General features: G+C 39.4%; 1 protein-coding gene across 2 annotated transcripts in view; it reads right to left on the reverse strand.

Moving 5' to 3' along the window:
- Positions 1-20,021, reverse strand: part of RAB31 (RAB31, member RAS oncogene family) — a 66,571-nt gene that overhangs the window by 24,371 nt on the left and 22,179 nt on the right. For both annotated transcript variants that reach the window (XM_017819598.1, XM_017819599.1), the window contains exons 2-4: positions 14,987-15,066; positions 12,322-12,403; positions 1,423-1,494 (exon numbers count right to left, since the gene is read on the reverse strand). In XM_017819598.1, coding sequence (XP_017675087.1) covers positions 1,423-1,494; positions 12,322-12,403; positions 14,987-15,066 — 234 coding nt within the window. The remainder of the gene's footprint in view (positions 1-1,422; positions 1,495-12,321; positions 12,404-14,986; positions 15,067-20,021) is intronic.

Here is a 20,021-nt window from a genome sequence, read left to right on the forward strand (position 1 = left end):
TAAACCTAAATTTATTCATTATGAAACCAAAGAGACAGGTGACAATTCACTTGGAGTTTTTCCCCTCCAAGCATAAAATTCAAACGTTCTAATGTTACCTACCTTTTAATAGTAATTTTTCTATTTCTTTACACTAATGAAGTAATAGCATTAAATCACTTTTGTTTCTAGAGATTCTAATTATAATGCATGGTTGAAAGTATTACTGATACTCAAAGTGAGCTCCCAAATATATTATAAATAATTTTTCCCCCTTCAGAAATGCACATAAGACTTGTGTCTAAATCAGCAATGGCTGTATCAGTATCAACGAAGGTAGAGCATCATCAGTCAATTGTGAAAAAAAATCCATTTTGCTTTAATGATTAACACTGAATTTTAAGTATCAGAAAGTGAAACACATATTGGCCTTCCTTTCCTATTTTCCCTTCTTTATCCTGAGAGCTGTTCCACATAAGCTTGGAGAAAGGCTGGCAAAACAAAATTATATTCTTATAATATATTACAAGATCAACTGTAAGATATTTTTGATTTAAATATGTATCAATCCAGCACCACTCACTTTTCCTCGCCTTTTCTTGGCAAAGTAGCAAAGGAGAATAGAACCGCTGTGCAACAGTGACCACCATCATCAGCGACAGATCATTACACTAATGCACTGGAGAACCAACCCAGCCCTCTCAACCTAGTGCTAAATAATTCAGTTGGCAAGAAAGGAATAAAATGATAGTGAACTGTCATGACCATCCATCCATTAACACCACCTCTGACTCAGCTTTATCAGCAGGGGTTTTCTTCCAAAAGCCTCTTTCACTGCATTCAGCTAGAATCTCTTAGCCTTCTCTGCCTGAGAAATGAGCCAGAGCACTTTAGGGTCTGAAAATACAATTTTTATTCCAAATTATTAATGTTGACACAAAAGGTCAGAGACTTATTATTTCATTACTGATTTCAAAGTTAAGACATGAGTCCTGCAATGCAAACATGAGATGATACATTTAGATTAAAATAATTAGTTTTAAAATCAGTAATATGAAAACAATTTCCACTCAGCTGATAAAGCAAATAGCTGCTTTTTGTAGTAAAAATTCAACTCCATATAGAGAACACAGGTGGTGGTACTGGGAGGGGGTATTGCAGGATATTATCCTGTCTACTTAGCCAGAGGAAATCCAAAGAAACTTTGACAAAATGCAGCCTCCAACATTTTGTCTAGATGAAGTTTAAACAACACAGAAGCAGGACTTTTTATTTAATGTTTTATGGCAGTTGGACACCTCCATTCAGACTTACACAAAGTATCAAAGCATAGACACCCCAGATAAATTAACATATAAATACTTCTGAAGTTGTGAGGTTTAACTCCAACTCAGGCCCAAGCAGAGGAATTAATACAGGCAAAAAGCAATCAGAAGATCTTACCTGTTTGGTGATATCATAAACTATCACGGCTGCTGCTGAACCTCGGTAGTACATTGGAGCCAAGGAATGAAACTGTTAAAACATAACACACCCCCCCCGACAAAAAATATAATTAATAAATCAGAATTATCACACACTTTGTCAGGTCACAAAGACCTGCCATGGCAGGACCACCCACTTTCTACCATCCCATAGAGAACAGAGTTCTCTGCAGTCGCACATCTCTAATTTTCCTTAAAATTAAACACCAAGAAAGCAGAGCTCCTTTATCTCCTGCTGTTCCTCATCCTGCTAAATTAATGAGCTCAGCACTTACTGGTTCAATGTATCTTTTCCACTATGGGGCATGGACTCTGAGGACAAGTTTTGACATGAAGATCACCTATACTTGGAGGTCTAACTTGACAGCATATGGACCCCTTTCCCTGGCAAACCACATCACTTTGCTTTGTAGGTCTAAGACTGGATTCGGTTTGGGTTTGAGTTTTAGAAAACATTGCAAATGACTTTGATAAAGCTAACTTGCCAGAAAAATCTGAAAACCCATCAAGTTTACCTATCCTATAATATGATAGATATTTTAAAAAAGATGGGTTCTTGCAGTTACTATTCAGCTTTTTGTTTCAAGGAAAACATCCTTTGAGAAAAATAAAAAACAACAAACAGTAAATAAGTTTGTTATAACAACCAAAGAACAGCATAATTTTCATAATTTAACATGACTAAGCAGTTCACTTACAATTTCAGTTTATAATTACAATTAGAGAAAGGAAGTAAAAGAGTATTTCTGCTGATTCAACTAAACTTTGTCTTAAAACTAAAATAATCTTTCTTGGAAAATACATTCAGTCTTGCTGTACTCACAGAGACATTTTATAAATTTTTTATTTGAAAAATAATCCGCAAAAGCTGCATATTAAGCTGCAGCTGATAACTGAGGTCAACTCCTAAATCAAATACATTATTAGGGGAGGGTATAAATCTCACTGCCCAGCGAACACGCACGTATCCATGTGTTATGTTGCAAACCTCTGCAGATTTACTGGACACATCTTTTTCTCTGAACTGTACCCAGACGGAGCATTCAGACCCAGCAGCCTCCACATTTACTGCTGTTTCACGAGCCATGTATCACGCAAGTTATTTGCAATACTGGTTCACTTGCCAGTTTGTAAGCTATTCATCACAGATCACGCACAGCAGCTCAAGGTCAACACTTTCTTTTATAACAGTGTGGATGCACAGCAGCAGTGACAGATGGTCAAACACTGAAGTGTTTTGGGGAGTGAGGCAGGTGGGAGAGCTCATTAATAGGAGAAAACAGCAGGAAAGAGGATGAGAAAAGAAAGAGGAATCAGTCAAGAAGCGTGGTTTGAAGAAATGGGATCAGCCAAGATCCTGAGGGAGTTGGGTAGATGTGTGCCTTCTGGAGTTTTAGTGTTTGGCTTTATTATTTGCATGTTTAATGCAATAAATGCTTTCCAGAATTTTTATGCTTCCAAATCATGACAGAATTTTTCAGTTTGTTAGAACCGAATAGCCCATTTCAGTTGGAATGGATCTATAACAATCATGTAGACCAACACCCTGATCAATTCAGTGCTGGCCAAAAATTAAAGCATCCCGTTGAGGGCATTGTCCAAATGCTTCTTAAACACTCACAAGCTTGAGGCATTAGTTCAGATAACAAGAAGGGCTTTTTCAAGTATGTTAATAGTAGAGGAGGTCTAAAAAAAGCCATTGGACCCATTACCTGTTTCATGACCTCCGTGGCCAAGGCATCCCACCTACCATCATATGCCCCTCAGGTCCTTCTCTAATCACAAATAACAATTCTAGGAGGGCATCTTTCCAAATTGGCTCACTGTGTACTCATGACTAGAAGTTATCTCCTACAAAATTCAAGAACTTCCAAGACCTGCTCCTCAACATGTGAGCTGTGTTAAAGCAGCCTGAAAATCAGGGACCTTAACTGTGGAGGGTACATGTGACCTTTCTCGGTGTAAGCACTCACCCCCCAGGCAGTAAACTCCTGGAAAAAAACATATATACCCCACACACATGCTGATTTGGTCTTAATCTAGATTACATTTTAATCTAGATTACACAGTATTCATGAATTTACAAAGAGCTCTCAGATAATGGTAATCACACTTCACAGGAGCCATGCAGTTAAATTCACATGCTTCAAATTCCTTTAATACTGGCCCTGAGAGCACATTGAGGATCTGTATATCATCTTGGGAATTTCTCTCCCTTTTCTTCTGACCAGCTGACAAGAACACGTCCTGTAATAGGTGTTTCACTGAAGAATATTTCCAGTGTTAGGGCCAGAAAGTAAAAATAAAAATAATAATTTAGAAACAAACAAAACAAAACAAAAAATGCCCTTTATCATTCTTTTATGCAGGCTAATAAGTGCATGTGACGATACAGTGTCCCAGTCACAAGAAATCACTGTTTTCTACAAGAAAAAAGGAAAAGCCTCTTAGCATCACCGAATGAATCAAGAAGAGCTGAAAAATTTTAACTGCATGAGTTTCATGATCTAATGACAGACTCTTAACAAATGTGTTTTATGAACACAGACTTCCCAATATTGTGCAAATAATTACGTTTATTTGATGCTCTTTTCTTTTTTCCTTTTTTTTCTTTTAAATCAGTGCCCAAAAAGAAAGTCCTCTTGAACCTTTTTCTGGCCTAATTAACTGGAAAAAGAGAGTCACACAAAATTAATTAAAGGGATACAAAATACTAATCTGCACATTTTTCACCTGCCAAGGACCAAATGTGGGACAGATGCCCAAACAACTGACACACAAAAAAACAGCTCACAAAATTAAATCTCATGGGACTACCTTCTGTATTATAAATTACAATTTCTCTTACCTTGATTTTATAGCTCAGTATTTCTGTATCCAGTAATTCCCAAGAAAATTAGAAGAAACAGGAGCAGTTTGAGATTTGGCATAAGAACAACTCTGCTTCTTGAGAAAAGCCACCTAAAATGCTCAGGCGGCCACTCCCAGCTCTGCCACACGGACACCCAGGTCACAAGCCCAACTTGCCAGGGAGTCAGCTCCTCCATAGCCTGACAGATGTCATCCCTACCTACAGCCATCAGCAGCTCACATCACCTTGGGCTAACAGAAAAACACAAACCAGAAAGAGACCTCTATCGGCTCCCACCATCACAAATCATCACATTCCTAACCCATTTCAAAAGATGATCAATGTCCAGACTAAAATAATCAGTGTTCTTTTTTTCCATTATATTGCTACAAGGATCATATTATTTTGACAATTAATAACATTCTGAATTCCTAATTAATAAATTACTTGTAACTTGCTTGCACCTTGACTTAGAAAAATTTAGTGATTACTGCTTGCCTTTAGCTGAAATATTAATACAGAGCAGCAGTCTTTCAGATTTAACTTTGACAGTTTCCTATATCAGGCTCTTCCAGTCTGAAGATAAGGTAACAAGGAGAAATCTGCATCTAATCACCTTTCCCTGTGCCTGGTCCAGCTTCAGTTCATCTTTTCTGACTGCTGGTGACCAGGTTTGTATTTGGCATTCTCAACACAGAACAGCCTTAAATGCGCTTCTCCTAACATGTAACACATTTTTCATGGATGCATCATAATCACGTGATCATTCTTTAATCATTAATACATTCACAGATGTCTTTCCTCCTTTATTTAAAAAAAAAAAAAAATTACCTACAACCTTACAGCACGTATTTTCATTGGGAGCCAAAAGCTACAGGGACTTTCTACTTGTACTACTGAACTTCATCCCCACCATTTTCCACCATGTCCTTCTGGGGATTGGGAATACCTCCCATTCTGTATAATGAGTAAACTATCACTAGCAGCTCACCTCTCGTGGGAATTTAGAAGTCCTGTGTCTCTCATTCAGTATCCACAAAGAAGTTTGCCTATTTTCAAATACTGACACACTTCATCACTCATTAGTCCCACTTTGCTTTTGGAGGGGCTGATAACAACTGGTGAGGTTGAAGTCACTAAACCACACAACGCAATATCTAAGTTGTAGAGGTACATTTTACAACTCAACAGTTACAGCCAGGCCACAAGGGCCCCTGAAAGTATAAATAAGAAATTTATTTTACCAAAGACGAGCCAAACCCCAAAATCAATTACTTGTGTAGCTTCATGCAGACTTCCAAGACCCTCTTCCTTGGAGCACGGCACACAGTGTGCCACATACCTACAGTCACATAAGTACTGGCACAGTGATGACTGTGTTCAGAGCACCTTCGTAGTTGTGCTCCTCTATCAACACGTCCACTTTGCACTTGTGGTTCATCACCCTTTGCCACTAAAGAAGAATTGAGGCCACATGTGCATTATGAAATTTCTGAGATCCCCTTTTTCTCTCAGGATCCAACTAGAAGCTGCCCAATCTCTACAGTTGTACAGCCCTGCAACACAGAGGGCATATTCAGTCTTACATGGTGCAAACTCAGGTTCAGCATAACCGGAGTTTCTCTCATTGATTTCAGGAGTATTTTGGGATTCTGTAACCCTTCATTCAAAGTCAACAGAAGCTTTGCCCTTGCAAAGGACAGAAAGATGGAACCAAGCAGCCATTAAGGAATTTACCACCTATTTAAAACCTCTGTAGTATTTTGCTTTCTGTTTCCTGTGCATCTCATCATGGAGGGGTATATTTGGTCACAGGCAATGCTTTTCATGTTTCCTCTGTACTAACAGGAAAGAACAGGGAGGAAGAAAAACCCACAGAGCAGTCATATCATACTTGGAATAGAAAACCAAATTCAGGGGAACACAATGTAAATCACACCTGAGCTGTGGCAGTGAAAGTCTCTTAGCCCTGTCTTACGGAATGCTGGTTTAGAAAGCAAAACAGAGGCCAAATAAATACAGAAATAAAAACTACTGTTTATATACAGGCTGACAAATCCTGCTGAAGACAGTCAGGACTCATTCAATCTGACAGGCATACCAAGGAACATTAATTCATGTCAGCGGCTCTTTGCACCATCCTGTGGTGCTACATCCCAGCTGCCTCTTCCCAACTCCACAGCCAAGAGGGAAAAAAACAAACCCCAAACTAACAACCACTACCACCACCTAACTCCTCTATTGGGTTGCTTTTACTATTCTAGACTGTACATCACCTGCTCTTTATACAAATCAGTTAGAATTCTGCCTACCAGCACAGCTGGAAAGGATAAGGACTCACCAACTGAGAAAAATCACACTAGTGCTCAGTGAGTGTTACACACCTTTGAACTCAGCCGAGACTTTCCTACACAGTGCCTTCTCAAGCACCTGCAGGTGCACAGCAGCACAAGATTTGCTTCCTGACATCTGTGATCATTTGACTAGATTTCACCCCCATTCCTACAGAGCCGCTCTCTGAGGACATATGTTGCATCTGAGTGGCCAAGACCAAACCACTTGGCTCCTCTCAAGGTCAGAGATGTTTACCCTTTCTTTATCTGGGTGCCACTAATGGTAAGGACAGCTACAGCTTCTGGCTCTGCTAGTTGCTAACACGTGCAGGCAGTGAGGCAGCCCTACAAATTCCTTCCCCTTCCTATTACACATATTCAAGCTTTCTGGACTAGGATATTCATGTACCTCAGTCCCCTCACTCAATAGTCCATTCCTACCCTTCTGCAGGCGATTATAGGTGTCCTGTTTCTCCTGTTCTTGGCCCTTCCTGCCAGCCAACGTCAACCCCACAAACCTCTTCATTCCTGTCCCAAAACCCATCTGAAGTACATTCCTCCTCATGCTGTTACCTCCCATTCCTACAAAGTGAACCTTTGAAATTATCATGGTGAAAACAACAGTAGATCAGTGCCAGAAAGAAGCTTCTGCCAGCCTGTTTAGGAGAGCTGCCTTAACTGCTTCCGTGGACCAACCAGGTAAGCGCCCATGGCGGAAGACACTGAGGTTGCCACCTCTGCATCTGCATTCCATGAGCTCATTGAAGCAGTCAGTGCAGCAAGAACAGAACCCATTCCACAGCTTAGGAGCCTTCACTTGCCCAAGTCTGGGTATTTACATCCCCCCATTCCTGCCACCTTCAAGGCAGCGGCTGCCAACAGACAGAAAACTGCAGTGTGGAGAAAAGCAAAGGCAAAACCCAAAAGCATTAAACAGATTATTTTGACACATAAGCTTCTAGAAGAGGGAGGGATACAAAATTCCTGACATTCTCAGCTGTCAGAGAGCAAATGGGAAAAATGTTATGCACGAAAACCACTATCAGATAGCATTTAGCATTTTAAAACCCTGAATATTTTTCCCTACACGATTGAAGTCTGAGATGCCAGTTCTTGGGATTTGCAAGCTGAATAAATCAGGAAAGATCTGTCTGTCTCTGACCTGCAGGTATTTTTTGCTAGTTAATCTGGAGATGTATACATACACATATATATATAAATGAGCCATTTTACTCCAATATCTAAGAATTCTTCAAGTGAAGAAGGAATAATTTCAACATTTTAGGATAATCTTTTAAAGATATTTTAAATAAGCAGAAAACAGACTTCTGCAACATCATAAAACTGACCAGTGCTTAGCCCTTCTGAAGTTTACAGTCATTAAACAAAGGATGAAAAGGACACTACATCAAAATCACAACTTGCTGTCAAGTTACAAGTTTGCTGAAGCTTAAAAAAAACACCTTTACATGCATCCCTTCAAAGATTTACCATGCTTTACACTCACTCTAAAACTAATAAAAATAACATATTCACTTACTACTTCTAATGCCACTTGTGCTCTTACATACCACCTAATCACCTGTTGACATTTGCAGCACCCAAGCAGTAGCTCAACGCAGGGAGGTCCTCACACCACATAAAATGAACCACCTCCACTCTGACTGAAATGTGGGCTACCATCAGAGTCGTCTTTATAACACTAAAGAGCAAAATTCAGGCAGCGTCTTGACTGCAGAAATAATTCAAGTCATTGATAGATGGTGTTGTGACACTGTCACTGAATCACAAGGACAACTACTGTCACTCAGAAAAGAGGGAGCTGTAGACATGTCATCAATCAGCCTTTTCCTGGAAGTGGAGCAGATTAAAAAAAAAACAACCCACAAAACAACAACATCACAACACAGGTTATTTCCTATTGAGGCTTAAATTGGGCTCAATTAATTGAGGCTTCTTTTATTAAACAAAATTAAAAATCCCAGAGTTCAACACAGTAAATTTAAAAAGAACAGAGATAAATTTTCCTGCCCTAGAAATATGGCCCTCAGGCTCCCTAACTACTTGCTACCATATTCCTCAGTTGGCAAAATGGAAAGCTGGCAGCCACCCAAGGTATTCAGACAAAGCATTGTAATTAGAAGCTACTTAGTGCACCATGAACCAAAATATATGCTAATAAAAATATCATTAACTAACTTGTGAGGAGACTCTTCTTAGGGGAGGGAATCTTTGCTAACAATAACATAATTGTCAGGCATTTAAGTCGTGAAGTCTGTGGCAACAATTCAAAGCTAATGGGGAAAACATGAGGGGGGGAAGTGACATTTGGAAAACAGTGGGGTGGAGGGAAAGAGACTCTGAAGAAGAAAATAGAGTTTGTTGGATTGCATACCAACACAAAACAACCGGGTCCACGGAGACCAGTACTTAGGCACAAAAGACAGGGGGATTTTGATACGTGTGCTGCCAGTTTGTTTCTTCCTAGTCAAAAAAAAAGGGAAAGAAAAAACCAAGATAAAAGGATTAAGAAGCTCTCTCTTTTTGTAATCAAGTACAATGTGAATTTTTCACTGTTAGCCACATCTCCAGGGTCCTCTCCTAAAGCAACACACTGAGCATTCGCCCCCACTAAGGCTATGATAGAAACACTTTTAATCTCCATTTTCTGCTGCATTACTGTCATTCTGCAGCATTGACATTTATTTGTTATTCCCAAAAAAATGGCAATTCTGGTTCCTTCTCTACTCTGCCTACAATTTTGAGTTTCTTGACTCAAAAAACCCAAAATATTCTATCTATTATCTTAGATATGAATCAGAAGTTACCCGTTCTCCATGACCAACCTCCAATTGGCTGGCCGGTGTACTAAGGCTCACTCAGGTGTTCCCACAAGCTTTTAAACCCAACAGTGACCAGCATTTGCAAAGGCTCACAACATTACAAGTGGTTATCCAAAAACTCATTTAAAGCCTCAAGGGGGTGCTGAGTGCTTTCAGCTGGCTCCTGTCCTGGCACCCAGGACACTACTCCTTTTCAGAAGCAGCCACATGAATTTCCACTTTCTCCCAGCTGATTGAAGGAATGTGTCCAGGAGGCACATTGGTTCCCACAGAGTGTTGCTCAAATAAGGGCTTGTGAATACAATATTTAAGAGTGGTTTCTCTACACTCTCCAAGATGGCAGTTTCCCAGAGAAACTCATGAACAAGGAAGACAAAACTCATTAAAAAGGACAAACTCATGAACGAGGATCACGGAAGTGCCACTACTATTGGTTCCACCTGACCACTCTACCATGGTTGAGGTTTGAGCTTAACTTTCATGGCCACAGTAAGGCTTCAGTTAAATCTCACCCAAGGCTCTTCTGCTGTGAAGGCTCCACATCAGCACGTAGATGCTGCACAGAGTGCCCCAACTCCAGAATAAGCACAAGCCCTATGCTTGGCCTTGTATTTAGAAGAATGAAGCCAAACAAAGGCAATGTTGAAAAAGCAGGAAGTCCTAAACATTGCTATCAGCAGTACAGACAATGGGGCACTGACAAAACTTCCAGACTTCAGCAGCGGAACAGAAAGCCTCAACAAAAATTGCAAAGAACAAGGGAAGGCAACTCTCGAAGCAGAAACAGCACTCAGAAGACATTTATTAGTACACTGTGAAAAACAGCAATAGGTCCAGAGGTTGGGGTAGACTGGAAGCTTTGGGTCACCACTGTTGTTCAGAGCATAGAGAAAGAAATTAAGAGGGGGATACATTTGTTCTTGAATAGCAGCAGATCAGAAGGAGCAACAAAAAACAAAGTAACCAAAACCCCTGATTAAAGTGAGTAAGGTATTGAGAAGCATCACGTGTTTAGCTGTAAAATGGGAATGTTCTAGGACACGGAACAACATGGACCAGTATGGACCTCACCTTGGGAAACCTGTCAGCCCCTGCAGCTAGCACTCTGTTTACCATATCACCTCAGTTTCCTAGTCCTAGTGAAGGACTGGGAATACAGTGTGCAAACACAGAAGAAAAAGATAGTCCCTGGCCTAATTCATGAAAACTCATAACATGACTTATCTGTAATAGATTCTAAGCAATATAACGTTTATGGTGCTCAGTGCTCACCATTGATTGACACACAAAAAAAGCAAAGCATATATTTGAAAAACGATGAGCTAAAAGAAAAAACTGAGAGGAAACATAAGGGACTAGATGGGAAGGATGGACTTTGTGTCCAAGAGTCAGAGCTCAGTCACAGATTTCCTGTCTCAAATGAGGCATCACTTATTTCAGTAAACAAGACTATATTACTATTCACCTTCTTCAAAAAAAGCTTTGTGAGTCTTAAGACTATGCAGGAAAACTGAGTAATACTTTTATCTAAATTTCAAGAACTGAGTTTTGTGTGCTAAAGAGCTAAAAGAAAAAGCAAAAGCAAGGAGAGCAGGAAGGGAAGAGAGAGAGGGAATAAGCAAAAAAGCTGAAACCATGGGAAAGAAAACTGAACCTTTGCTACCTCTTGCAATAATCAGCCAGTTATCAGATCCAGACCATGCAGAAATGCAACAAACAAAATCCAAGGGAAAGAATTATGTTATATTTCAAATATGTTTTTCAAGGTCCATTTTCCCATCATAAATAACATACTGAATTGCTATGAGCCAACAGATTTCATCACAGTCACTTACATCATGCTGGACATTGTAAATAAAAGCACAAGCATTTCCTGCACTTAACAGCAAAATTCTTCTTTGCCTGCAATTCACATAAAAGGTATGAAGAACACAATGGGATGTATCAGGACTGACATTCCAGCCTGTAAAAGTGTCTCATTTTATCCCAGCCTAATGTGAGAATAGCTACATTCTTCTATGAACAGGCACTGTGCCATTTCACAAGGAAGTCTGAAGATGTTTTAAAACTATGCATAGTTTTCTCCATTTCTTTCCAACTTCTCAAGATAAATGTAGACACATATTAAGAGAAACCTACAGTTCTACACTCCATTACTGCATACCACTGCCATTGAGGCTATTAAAAGAAACAAATGACCAACCAGGCTTACATACAGTCAATATGAACTAATGCCCAAAACTCCATTGTGGTTTTTTTTTGAAAAGTTAAAGGAAAAGCTGCTTGCTTTGAGTAAAGCACTTCACACACTTGAAAAAATCAACACAAAACCCCTAAGTGGTTCAGGCTGATGGTGCTGACTTCCAAAATAATAAGAGCAGACACAACTCATGCCCATATTCAATGTCGCAACTCAGGACAACCCCAGTGTCATCAGGTAAGTTCAGGCTACCCACCAGCCCATGGGCTGGAAGTCCAGGTCTTTCCAATGCCAATGAAAACCACCACACGCAAACCTGATAAAACCAGAGGGGAGCTGGAGATTGCTGGGGCACTGCTCAAGTTGTCATGAGGAAAAGTGGCTGACAATTCACAGCAAGTTGTGTTTTTTTTTGCTAAGTGGTATGGTCAGCCTGTCTCTGCATTTTCCCCACCTGTGAAAAGGTAACCTATATACTTGGTGGCTGCTGACCACCTGGATTGCAGAGCGTTGAAAAGATTCAGTAGGTTTATACTTAGAAGGTCTTCTGAAGATGAAAAGTGTAGAAAAAGTACACCAACACATCAAGAGAGACCAGGATAATGAAAGCATACTGCAAACTAATACTCACCCGTTCCTGACCAGCTGTGTCCCAGATCAGAAATTTATGAAGCTCATTCCCACATGGCACAGTTTTAGTCATGAAGGATGCTCTGAAAAGAAGGAAGGAGGAGAAATTTGTAACATGACTAACACTCTGAATTTGCAACCTGTAGACCTTAGCCAGCTCTGCTGGGTTAGACTGCATACGGGGAGAACTCCAAAACCTTAAGAAAATGCCCACAGAAGTGAAAGTCTCCCTTTTATCAGATAAGGCATATGCTACCTACCTATATATATATAACTATATATATATGTATGTATTTTTTAAAAGAAGGGAAAAGCCTCTGAGGTTCAGAGGGCATTTGTGCATGAGTCCAGGAACACAAATGCTCCTGCCACTCACACGTAGCTTCTGCTGCTTGCTAGCTCCATCTTCTCAGAGCTACGGACCTGAGAAAAAGGCAACAGTGCCACTTTTCACTTAACATATGACACTGGATCACTGGAGAACAGAAAATCACCTGCTGGAATGAACACAGTGAACACATGGAAAGAAGTTCTTCCCCCTTTTGACTCGGATGCAGAAGTCTTTGCGTTTTCTTTTATTTTCCATAGGAAATGAGATTCATCTACGTTTTCACAGTTTTTTCTTTTACGAAAGAGGGTTGCAAATTTATAGGCTTTTTCTATATTACAGCAGTTCAGTTGAAAGTTGGTTGAAGAGACTGCGAAACTCTGGTAGATTTCTATTTTCCCCATCCTATCTGGATACTGCTGAACAATTTCTGTTGTGGTACATTTTTCCTCATTCATAAAGATGCATTTGATACAATGCACTGTCATTACAAAGGCACCAAATGACTGATCAAAACATTTCCTGAGAATGATATACCAGAGTTCTACTCCACAGCCATCTGCAAATTCCTCGAATTTAACAATGCTGCAATGCTTATGAAAATACTAAGTAAGGTAAAAAAAGAGCAGTATTTCTTTGGTTGTTTTCAGGGTATATGCTTTCACTTGTCACTCTCCTTCTAAAAAGCATTAAGCAACATTTTACAGCTTCAAAAATGGGAACTTTGTAGAGTCACAGTACCTACTGTTGATTGCAAGGATTATATATCTAAAACATTTGAATAATTTGGAAGAAAATAAAAACCTTAACCATACAGACAAATAATATCACCTGTGTGAAACAAGCCTTCATATTTTAATCTTCAAATGGAAAAAAAAATCCCTTTAATCTTCATAATTATGATAACAGAGGAAAAATATTTTCCAATTTGAGCAGAAGGCATTTACTTAGCAATAACAACTACCTGGGGGAAAAGGCTGCTGATAATTTAGGAGTAAAAAAACCACTCAAGTTGCCATCAATTTCTTCACTGCAAACAAGCGTCCTTCAGTAATTTTATTCATGAAATGCTTCCCTTCTCTCTGTCCATTTTTCTCTATTCATGACATTCAGGAGTCCAAACTTGTCCTGGAAATTCAACGTGCAACTTCCAGCTGAGAAACCTTCACACACTGAAAGGCAGAGCTTTAGAAAGTATCGTCTAACCGTCTGAACAACACACAGCAATCAACACTAATCTTTCACAGACGATTTAAAACAGCTCTGACACACAAGGTAGATCAGCCCTTTCCCCCCAAATTACTCCTTTGTGAAAATCACATATTAGCTTCCTTTCCCATAAGAGATCCACAATTTTAAAAGTTTTCCAGGTAACACTGGATTTGGCAGATTTGTCCCTATGATATTAAAAGAAAAAAAACCTCTGGAATTAAAATCAACTACAGGACTAAGAGGATTCTGATGATCTGATACAAGGAAGCTTAGCAGTTTTTAAAGAAGAGGTATTAATTAATTACACTTAGTTTAAATTGTGTTGTCTCTATTTTGAGAAAGGCAGGATAATGTGACACATCCTAAACTTAGACAAAAGCACGTCCATACATGGGAATAGACGCTGTCCATGTTCCAGCCCGGCCTACCAGGACACACAGTGAAAGTACTTCAAGGGTTTCCCATGGTTTTCCTGCCATTACTCAGCTATGGGATGGTCTGGTCATTATGCAGATCACAGCCTCTTGGGTTGTGGGGTTTTGTTTTTTTTAGCTTCGAGGATCAAATTTGATACCTCATTGACCAGTGGGAACTAAAGTGATTTAAGTCCTAGGGTCCTATGGCCAAAGCACAATCTAAAGTGGGAAGCTCTTGACAAGATAAAAAGATAAAGACACCAGTTGAATAAGACATCTAAGAATCTCTTGGTGTAAGACAGGTAAAGAAAAACAAAACAGAACACCTGAATGTCATGGCAGTGAAGAACACAGGTTAATGAAGCGTGGTTCTGGATGGCCCCAGAAAGGACTCAGGAGAATGGCAGAGCTCTTTCAGCTTCTCCATAATACAGCATGCTACAATACAGTAAGTTTAGGGCCCCCTCTGTATTCCCAGAACAGAGAGAGGAGAGCTGACCTGGTCTGGAGCAGCTGCTGACTCTCTTAAGCAGGTAACATGAGTTGAAAGCCAGTAAAGGAGAGTAAAGAGCTGAGTGAGATGATGGAGAAAAAAAAAAAGATGTACAATATTCAGAGCCTCGAAAGTAAGGAAAAGAAAGGACCGCAGCAGAGGGCAGTGAGTTAAAAAAACATATAGAATTAAAAAAGATATTATGTGTGGTACTTACCCAATAGTAGGACTAATATTATGATCAAAGTGGTCCTGGACAAATCGACAAACAATGCTTGATTTCCCAACCCCAGTATCCTGAAAATCAAGAAAACCATGACAGTGAGTTCAGGAGATCCTAGATATCAATACTTCACTTGAAGAAATAGTCAAATATTAATTTTTGAGATTAAATCTTCTCTAGTAGTAAGAAGGGCACATTAAACACTTCAGAAGAAAAGCAAGGACATAGCTTATCCTTTCCAAATTTCAGCATTGTGAATGAAGCTCCCTAGTCCTCTTCCCAACACTCCCTTCTCTCCAAGCCTTGTATTTTATTGCATGGATTTTATATTCCTGTTGCAAGGACTGCAATCCTTCAGGCATAGTCACTTACTTGTACAAGAAAACCCTGTGCTTTTCAACACATAGCATATTACTCAGCAAAGCCAGAGAAACAATTTCATTCAGCCCTGTTGCAAGGGCAGCCCAACTATGCTTCCAAAACAGATTAGTAACACCAACCTTTTAGCACACTGACAGCACTAACCTAGTGGACATAACCTTTTCATGGCAAGACAAACAAGCCCATTTGGTGGAAACTTTGCAGAGGCTTCAGGTGGTTTTGAAAAGGCAGGAATCCAAAGATTTGGGTCCCCAGAGATGTGCAGCTATTCCTGTGCATGCTGTGCTATAGGACCGCAGTGAAACAGCATTACTTCAAACGCAACACAACTTGCTCTCTCTACTGCAACATGGAAGGCTGCTTTCATTTGCAGAAAGTCTTTAACATACACCCAATCAGTAAGGAAAAATAACAGCAGTACAATACTGGAATATAATTCAGAATAACCTGAGGGGGCAGGGGAAATTTTTAAATTATGCAGCAATACTATTTTAGGCATTTAAAATATGAACAACTTCCCTAAAATGCAGCATTTTTTGGTCTGTCGCTGCTATTCCCCAAAGCCTTGGATGGTAGGTAGAAGAACTTACATTATACAGGTAAGTATCAAGAAAGAGGAATAGCAACATCACTACGTCTTCCACAGAATTGCAAAGAGCCTCCTTAGAAACAAAAAAGATGCCAGGAAATCGATCTTGACCTTTCCAAGACATTAACAATGACAGCCCAGGGTCGAATCTAACTCATTAAACAGTCAAGGGAAAGTTTTCTATTAATTTCACTGAAGTGATGGCAGAACTACCAGATTGCACCTGGTAGTTTCATTTGCATCCACATTTTAAGACATGACTAATTCACACAAACTTCTCAAAAAGTGCCAAGACAATACAGTTTCTTGAGAGCGCTTCACACATAACTGTATATTAAAAAAAAGCAGCTTTCGCCCACACATAATTACATATAAAAAAAGTACCTTTGCCTTTCCTGTAATCAATTTTGCATTACCTTCTTTTCGAGTACGAAAGAAAAAGAATGCCCGTATTTAGATTTCCTTTCACCATGCTTAAATGCAACTGTATTGTCACACCAAGCAAAGTCCTTATTAGAAAACCATCATTTAAACTCTCATATTTAATTCAAAGCTGTCCTTAGTCAGCTTAAAAGCCATAATAAATACTCATGCTACACAGACGGTTGTTTATCTACTCTGTTCAATCAATAGGAAAAAAGGATCAAAGAGAGAAGCAGTGTTTAAAAACAGCCCTGTAGTCTTTGATCAATAGCAGTAACACATCCTGCTACTATTATCAAGTTTTGCCTTCATTATCAATTCCAGCTGACATCTCTATATAATTACTACACCAGGATGGCAGAACACATTAAAAAAAAATTTTAAAAATCCTCTACACCGAAACTGAGGATCTAATTATTATTCCAGATTTTAAATGGTGTGGAGCAACCAGAATTATCACCCACTGGTTGCAAGGAATTACATTACCCTCTTGTGGGGACAGTTTCTGCCACTGTGTTTGAAACCAGGCATTGACTCCTGTGACCTCATGATGCTTTAGTTTCATCTGATTCCTTCAGCTCCCTTGACAGGTCACTCAGAATGGCAACTGCAATTACAAGAGGAGCCTGGTCTCTGGCAGGGACGTGACATCCACAAGCATGGATTAAAGCTTAGCTCATTTCCCTGGAACATCTTACCTCTTCATCTTTCAGTTCGTGGCTCTCACTAATGATTCATGCTAACGTTAAAGGAACTCTCAAAGTTTCTACTGCTCTCGCATCGCTCACAATGAGCACGGCTAAGCTTAAGCACGTGGCAGGCACACCAACAGCCCTCCAGAAGCTTAAAGGCATTCTTACACTTTGCTCCTGGGGTTGCTTGGACTATCAAGAGGGCTAAATTTACCCCTGGTGTAACTCAAGTGAAACCAATGGACTTGGACCACAAGTGAACCCATCTCTAGGATGATCACTGCTGCAGCCAGTGGCTGGTGTTTTCCAGGAACCAGGCAATTTATTGCACCAAGGGGGTTCAGTCGAAACAAGCGCTGCCACCTTCTGTTTTGTTGCCTGGAGGATACAAAGGAGCTGCTACCAGAGTATAATTAGAGCACAGAGGGGAAGGAAGTAAAATAGAAAAAGCTTCCTACTTAAGGCAGTGATTATCATTCCATCGTGGGATTTAAAACTACTCAGACATTTTTCAGTCCACGCTTCCATACTAACACCTATCAAACAAGACACCTGCCTGAAAGCAAAGCAAATCAGCAAAGCAAAGCTGTATGAACATTATACAACAACTTCAAAAATACAAATGAGACCTTACCTTTTACTAACAATAGGGAACTACCTTTCAAGTCAATCTCACAGAAGACAAGGAAAGCAGGATTGTTGCTTCAAAGAAGTAGACAGGGTATTCACTTCTCAGCAGTGCATCAAAATTTAACCTCCTTGCTAAGGTTGAATAAATCTTTCCTGCAACCAGCTACTTTGTACTTTACTATATGGTCTTTCTCTACATAAATCCATTTTTCTAACATTTGATGGAGATGATCTTCCTTGTTTTCTCTCTTTTTCTTCAAAAGATTATAACAGACTTATCAAGGCACATGCCTGGGTAACATTCAGGCATACATGAGTTATTTTTCCAGTTCTCAAAAGTTCTGCTATTTGCCAGCTTTTTATCCCCTCTAATCTGTTTTTCTGTTTTGTTTTACTCCATGTTGGTACAGCTATAACATCAAACATACACCAAGGAATAGCATTCTGGCTGATGTAAAAGGTCACAGTGGTATTGAGATGATGGATTGGACAAGTTTCAGAAACTGAGAACATGCCTTCAGGAGTTATACTGCACTTCAAGGAACAGATCTTGCAATTCTACATAAAAATCCTCATCTAGAGGAAATCCAGGGCTTCAGCACCATATTAACTGACTCATCACGATCAAGAGCATACCAATCCATGAAAGAAGTGGCAAGAAAGAAATAAATATAAAACAATTATTCTGAATCAAGGTGTTTACCAGTCGCTCATGGGACCAACTCCGTGTTTTATTTTTTTCCTTTCTTCTTAGTAAGTCTGGTAGCACACTTACCAAATATCAGTTATAAACCACACTGTAGTGAGATAAGCAAAATGGGTGGGGTGGAGAGGAAGGAAAGGAACAGAAATGTAATTACAGTGAATGAACCACTATTAGCTCACCAGAATAAGTAGCTACAACTTCAGAATCTCCCACTGGTCAGCAAAATGGATTTGAAAATCTGAAACTGTATCAGATGTTTCTGATAAATAGAAGGAACCAAGGCAAGCATGAATAATTCCAGATTTTTATTCTTTAAGCCTAGAAAACACATTCTCTATTCCTTTAAAAACCCTTACCCGCAGATTTAGGCGTCAGGATTTTAAGAGCACCAGAATGGAGAGCAGTATGCCACAGAAAACAGTGCTTCCACCCACACTCCTGCTCACGGAGAACCACCCCACTTGGCTCTTCTCAGCTTACATTACTGTAAAGGAGACAAGACTATATTTCAAGCCAGCAGCAATACAGACTGCTGGGAACTCATTTGCAAACAAGAGGCAAACAACAACCAAGTTTCTGATTTCTTCTGATGGATTTGCAGCATCTTAGAAGAAGATTAGAAAAAAAAAACCAGGCAGAAGTTTGATATGAGCAAGATATTAAAAAAGAAAACCATTTTCCCATTACAAGTAGGCATTTGGTATATTCCTCTGCCCATCATTCCAAATGCATTTATCCTGAAAGAAAAACCTAATGCAGAAAAATTTAGCTCTAATTTAAATCTGGATGTCTCATTGATATCTTTGCACATAGGGCCTAGTCCTCCAAACACTTTTCCAAACTGAAGGGAGGTAGATTACCCTGCAAACACACCCCTGATTGGGCTCTTATAGCTTGATTGGGCTTTTTAGCCTTGATATCATAATAGCTTTTAATAGATTCAGGGTCAAGCCCTATTGTGCTGTGTAAACTGACGTCTTAGTGTAATTTTTTTTTTTTTTTACATCTGGAATGGAATAAAGGTTGAATTCACAAAAAAAATCCACACATGTTGTGACTGATGACTAAACAGCAGCCCTATATGCACACTGCTGCAAGAGCTTTTTTAGTGTTAACTATGCAGAGTCTTTCTGTGCTATGTTAACACACAGGGCTTTTTAAATATGTGTAAAATTATATAAACCATGCAAAAATCCTTTTATGATTCTAGGAGTTTGAAAATACAAATAAACCAAAAACCCTAGACAGCACTTCACATGAGGAAACGGCACACTAAGAATGAACATACTGAAGAAAGTACCTTCAGTCCTTCCACTTGCAAAGTAAAGGGGAAGAAAAAAAAAAAAGAACATCTGGCTTGTAACCACCAGAGATCTCATGACTAACTTCCCATTTCAGCTTTAAAGGAAGATTGAGATACCCTGGAAATGAGTATTTGTAGCATCACAAAAATTTGCATTAAGAGGTAATGGAGAACTGATCTCTGTAAAATAGGGATCCAACACACAACTCCTCCAGAAGGATGGAAGTTTTCCCACCAGCTTAGACAAAGCCAGGATTCAATCAATAGTATTTCGATTTCTATAAATTTTTACAAATTAAAAATGT

This window comes from Lepidothrix coronata, unplaced genomic scaffold (genome assembly GCF_001604755.1).
Source record: "Lepidothrix coronata isolate B3197 unplaced genomic scaffold, Lepidothrix_coronata-1.0 Scaffold75, whole genome shotgun sequence".
NCBI lineage: Eukaryota > Metazoa > Chordata > Aves > Passeriformes > Pipridae > Lepidothrix > Lepidothrix coronata.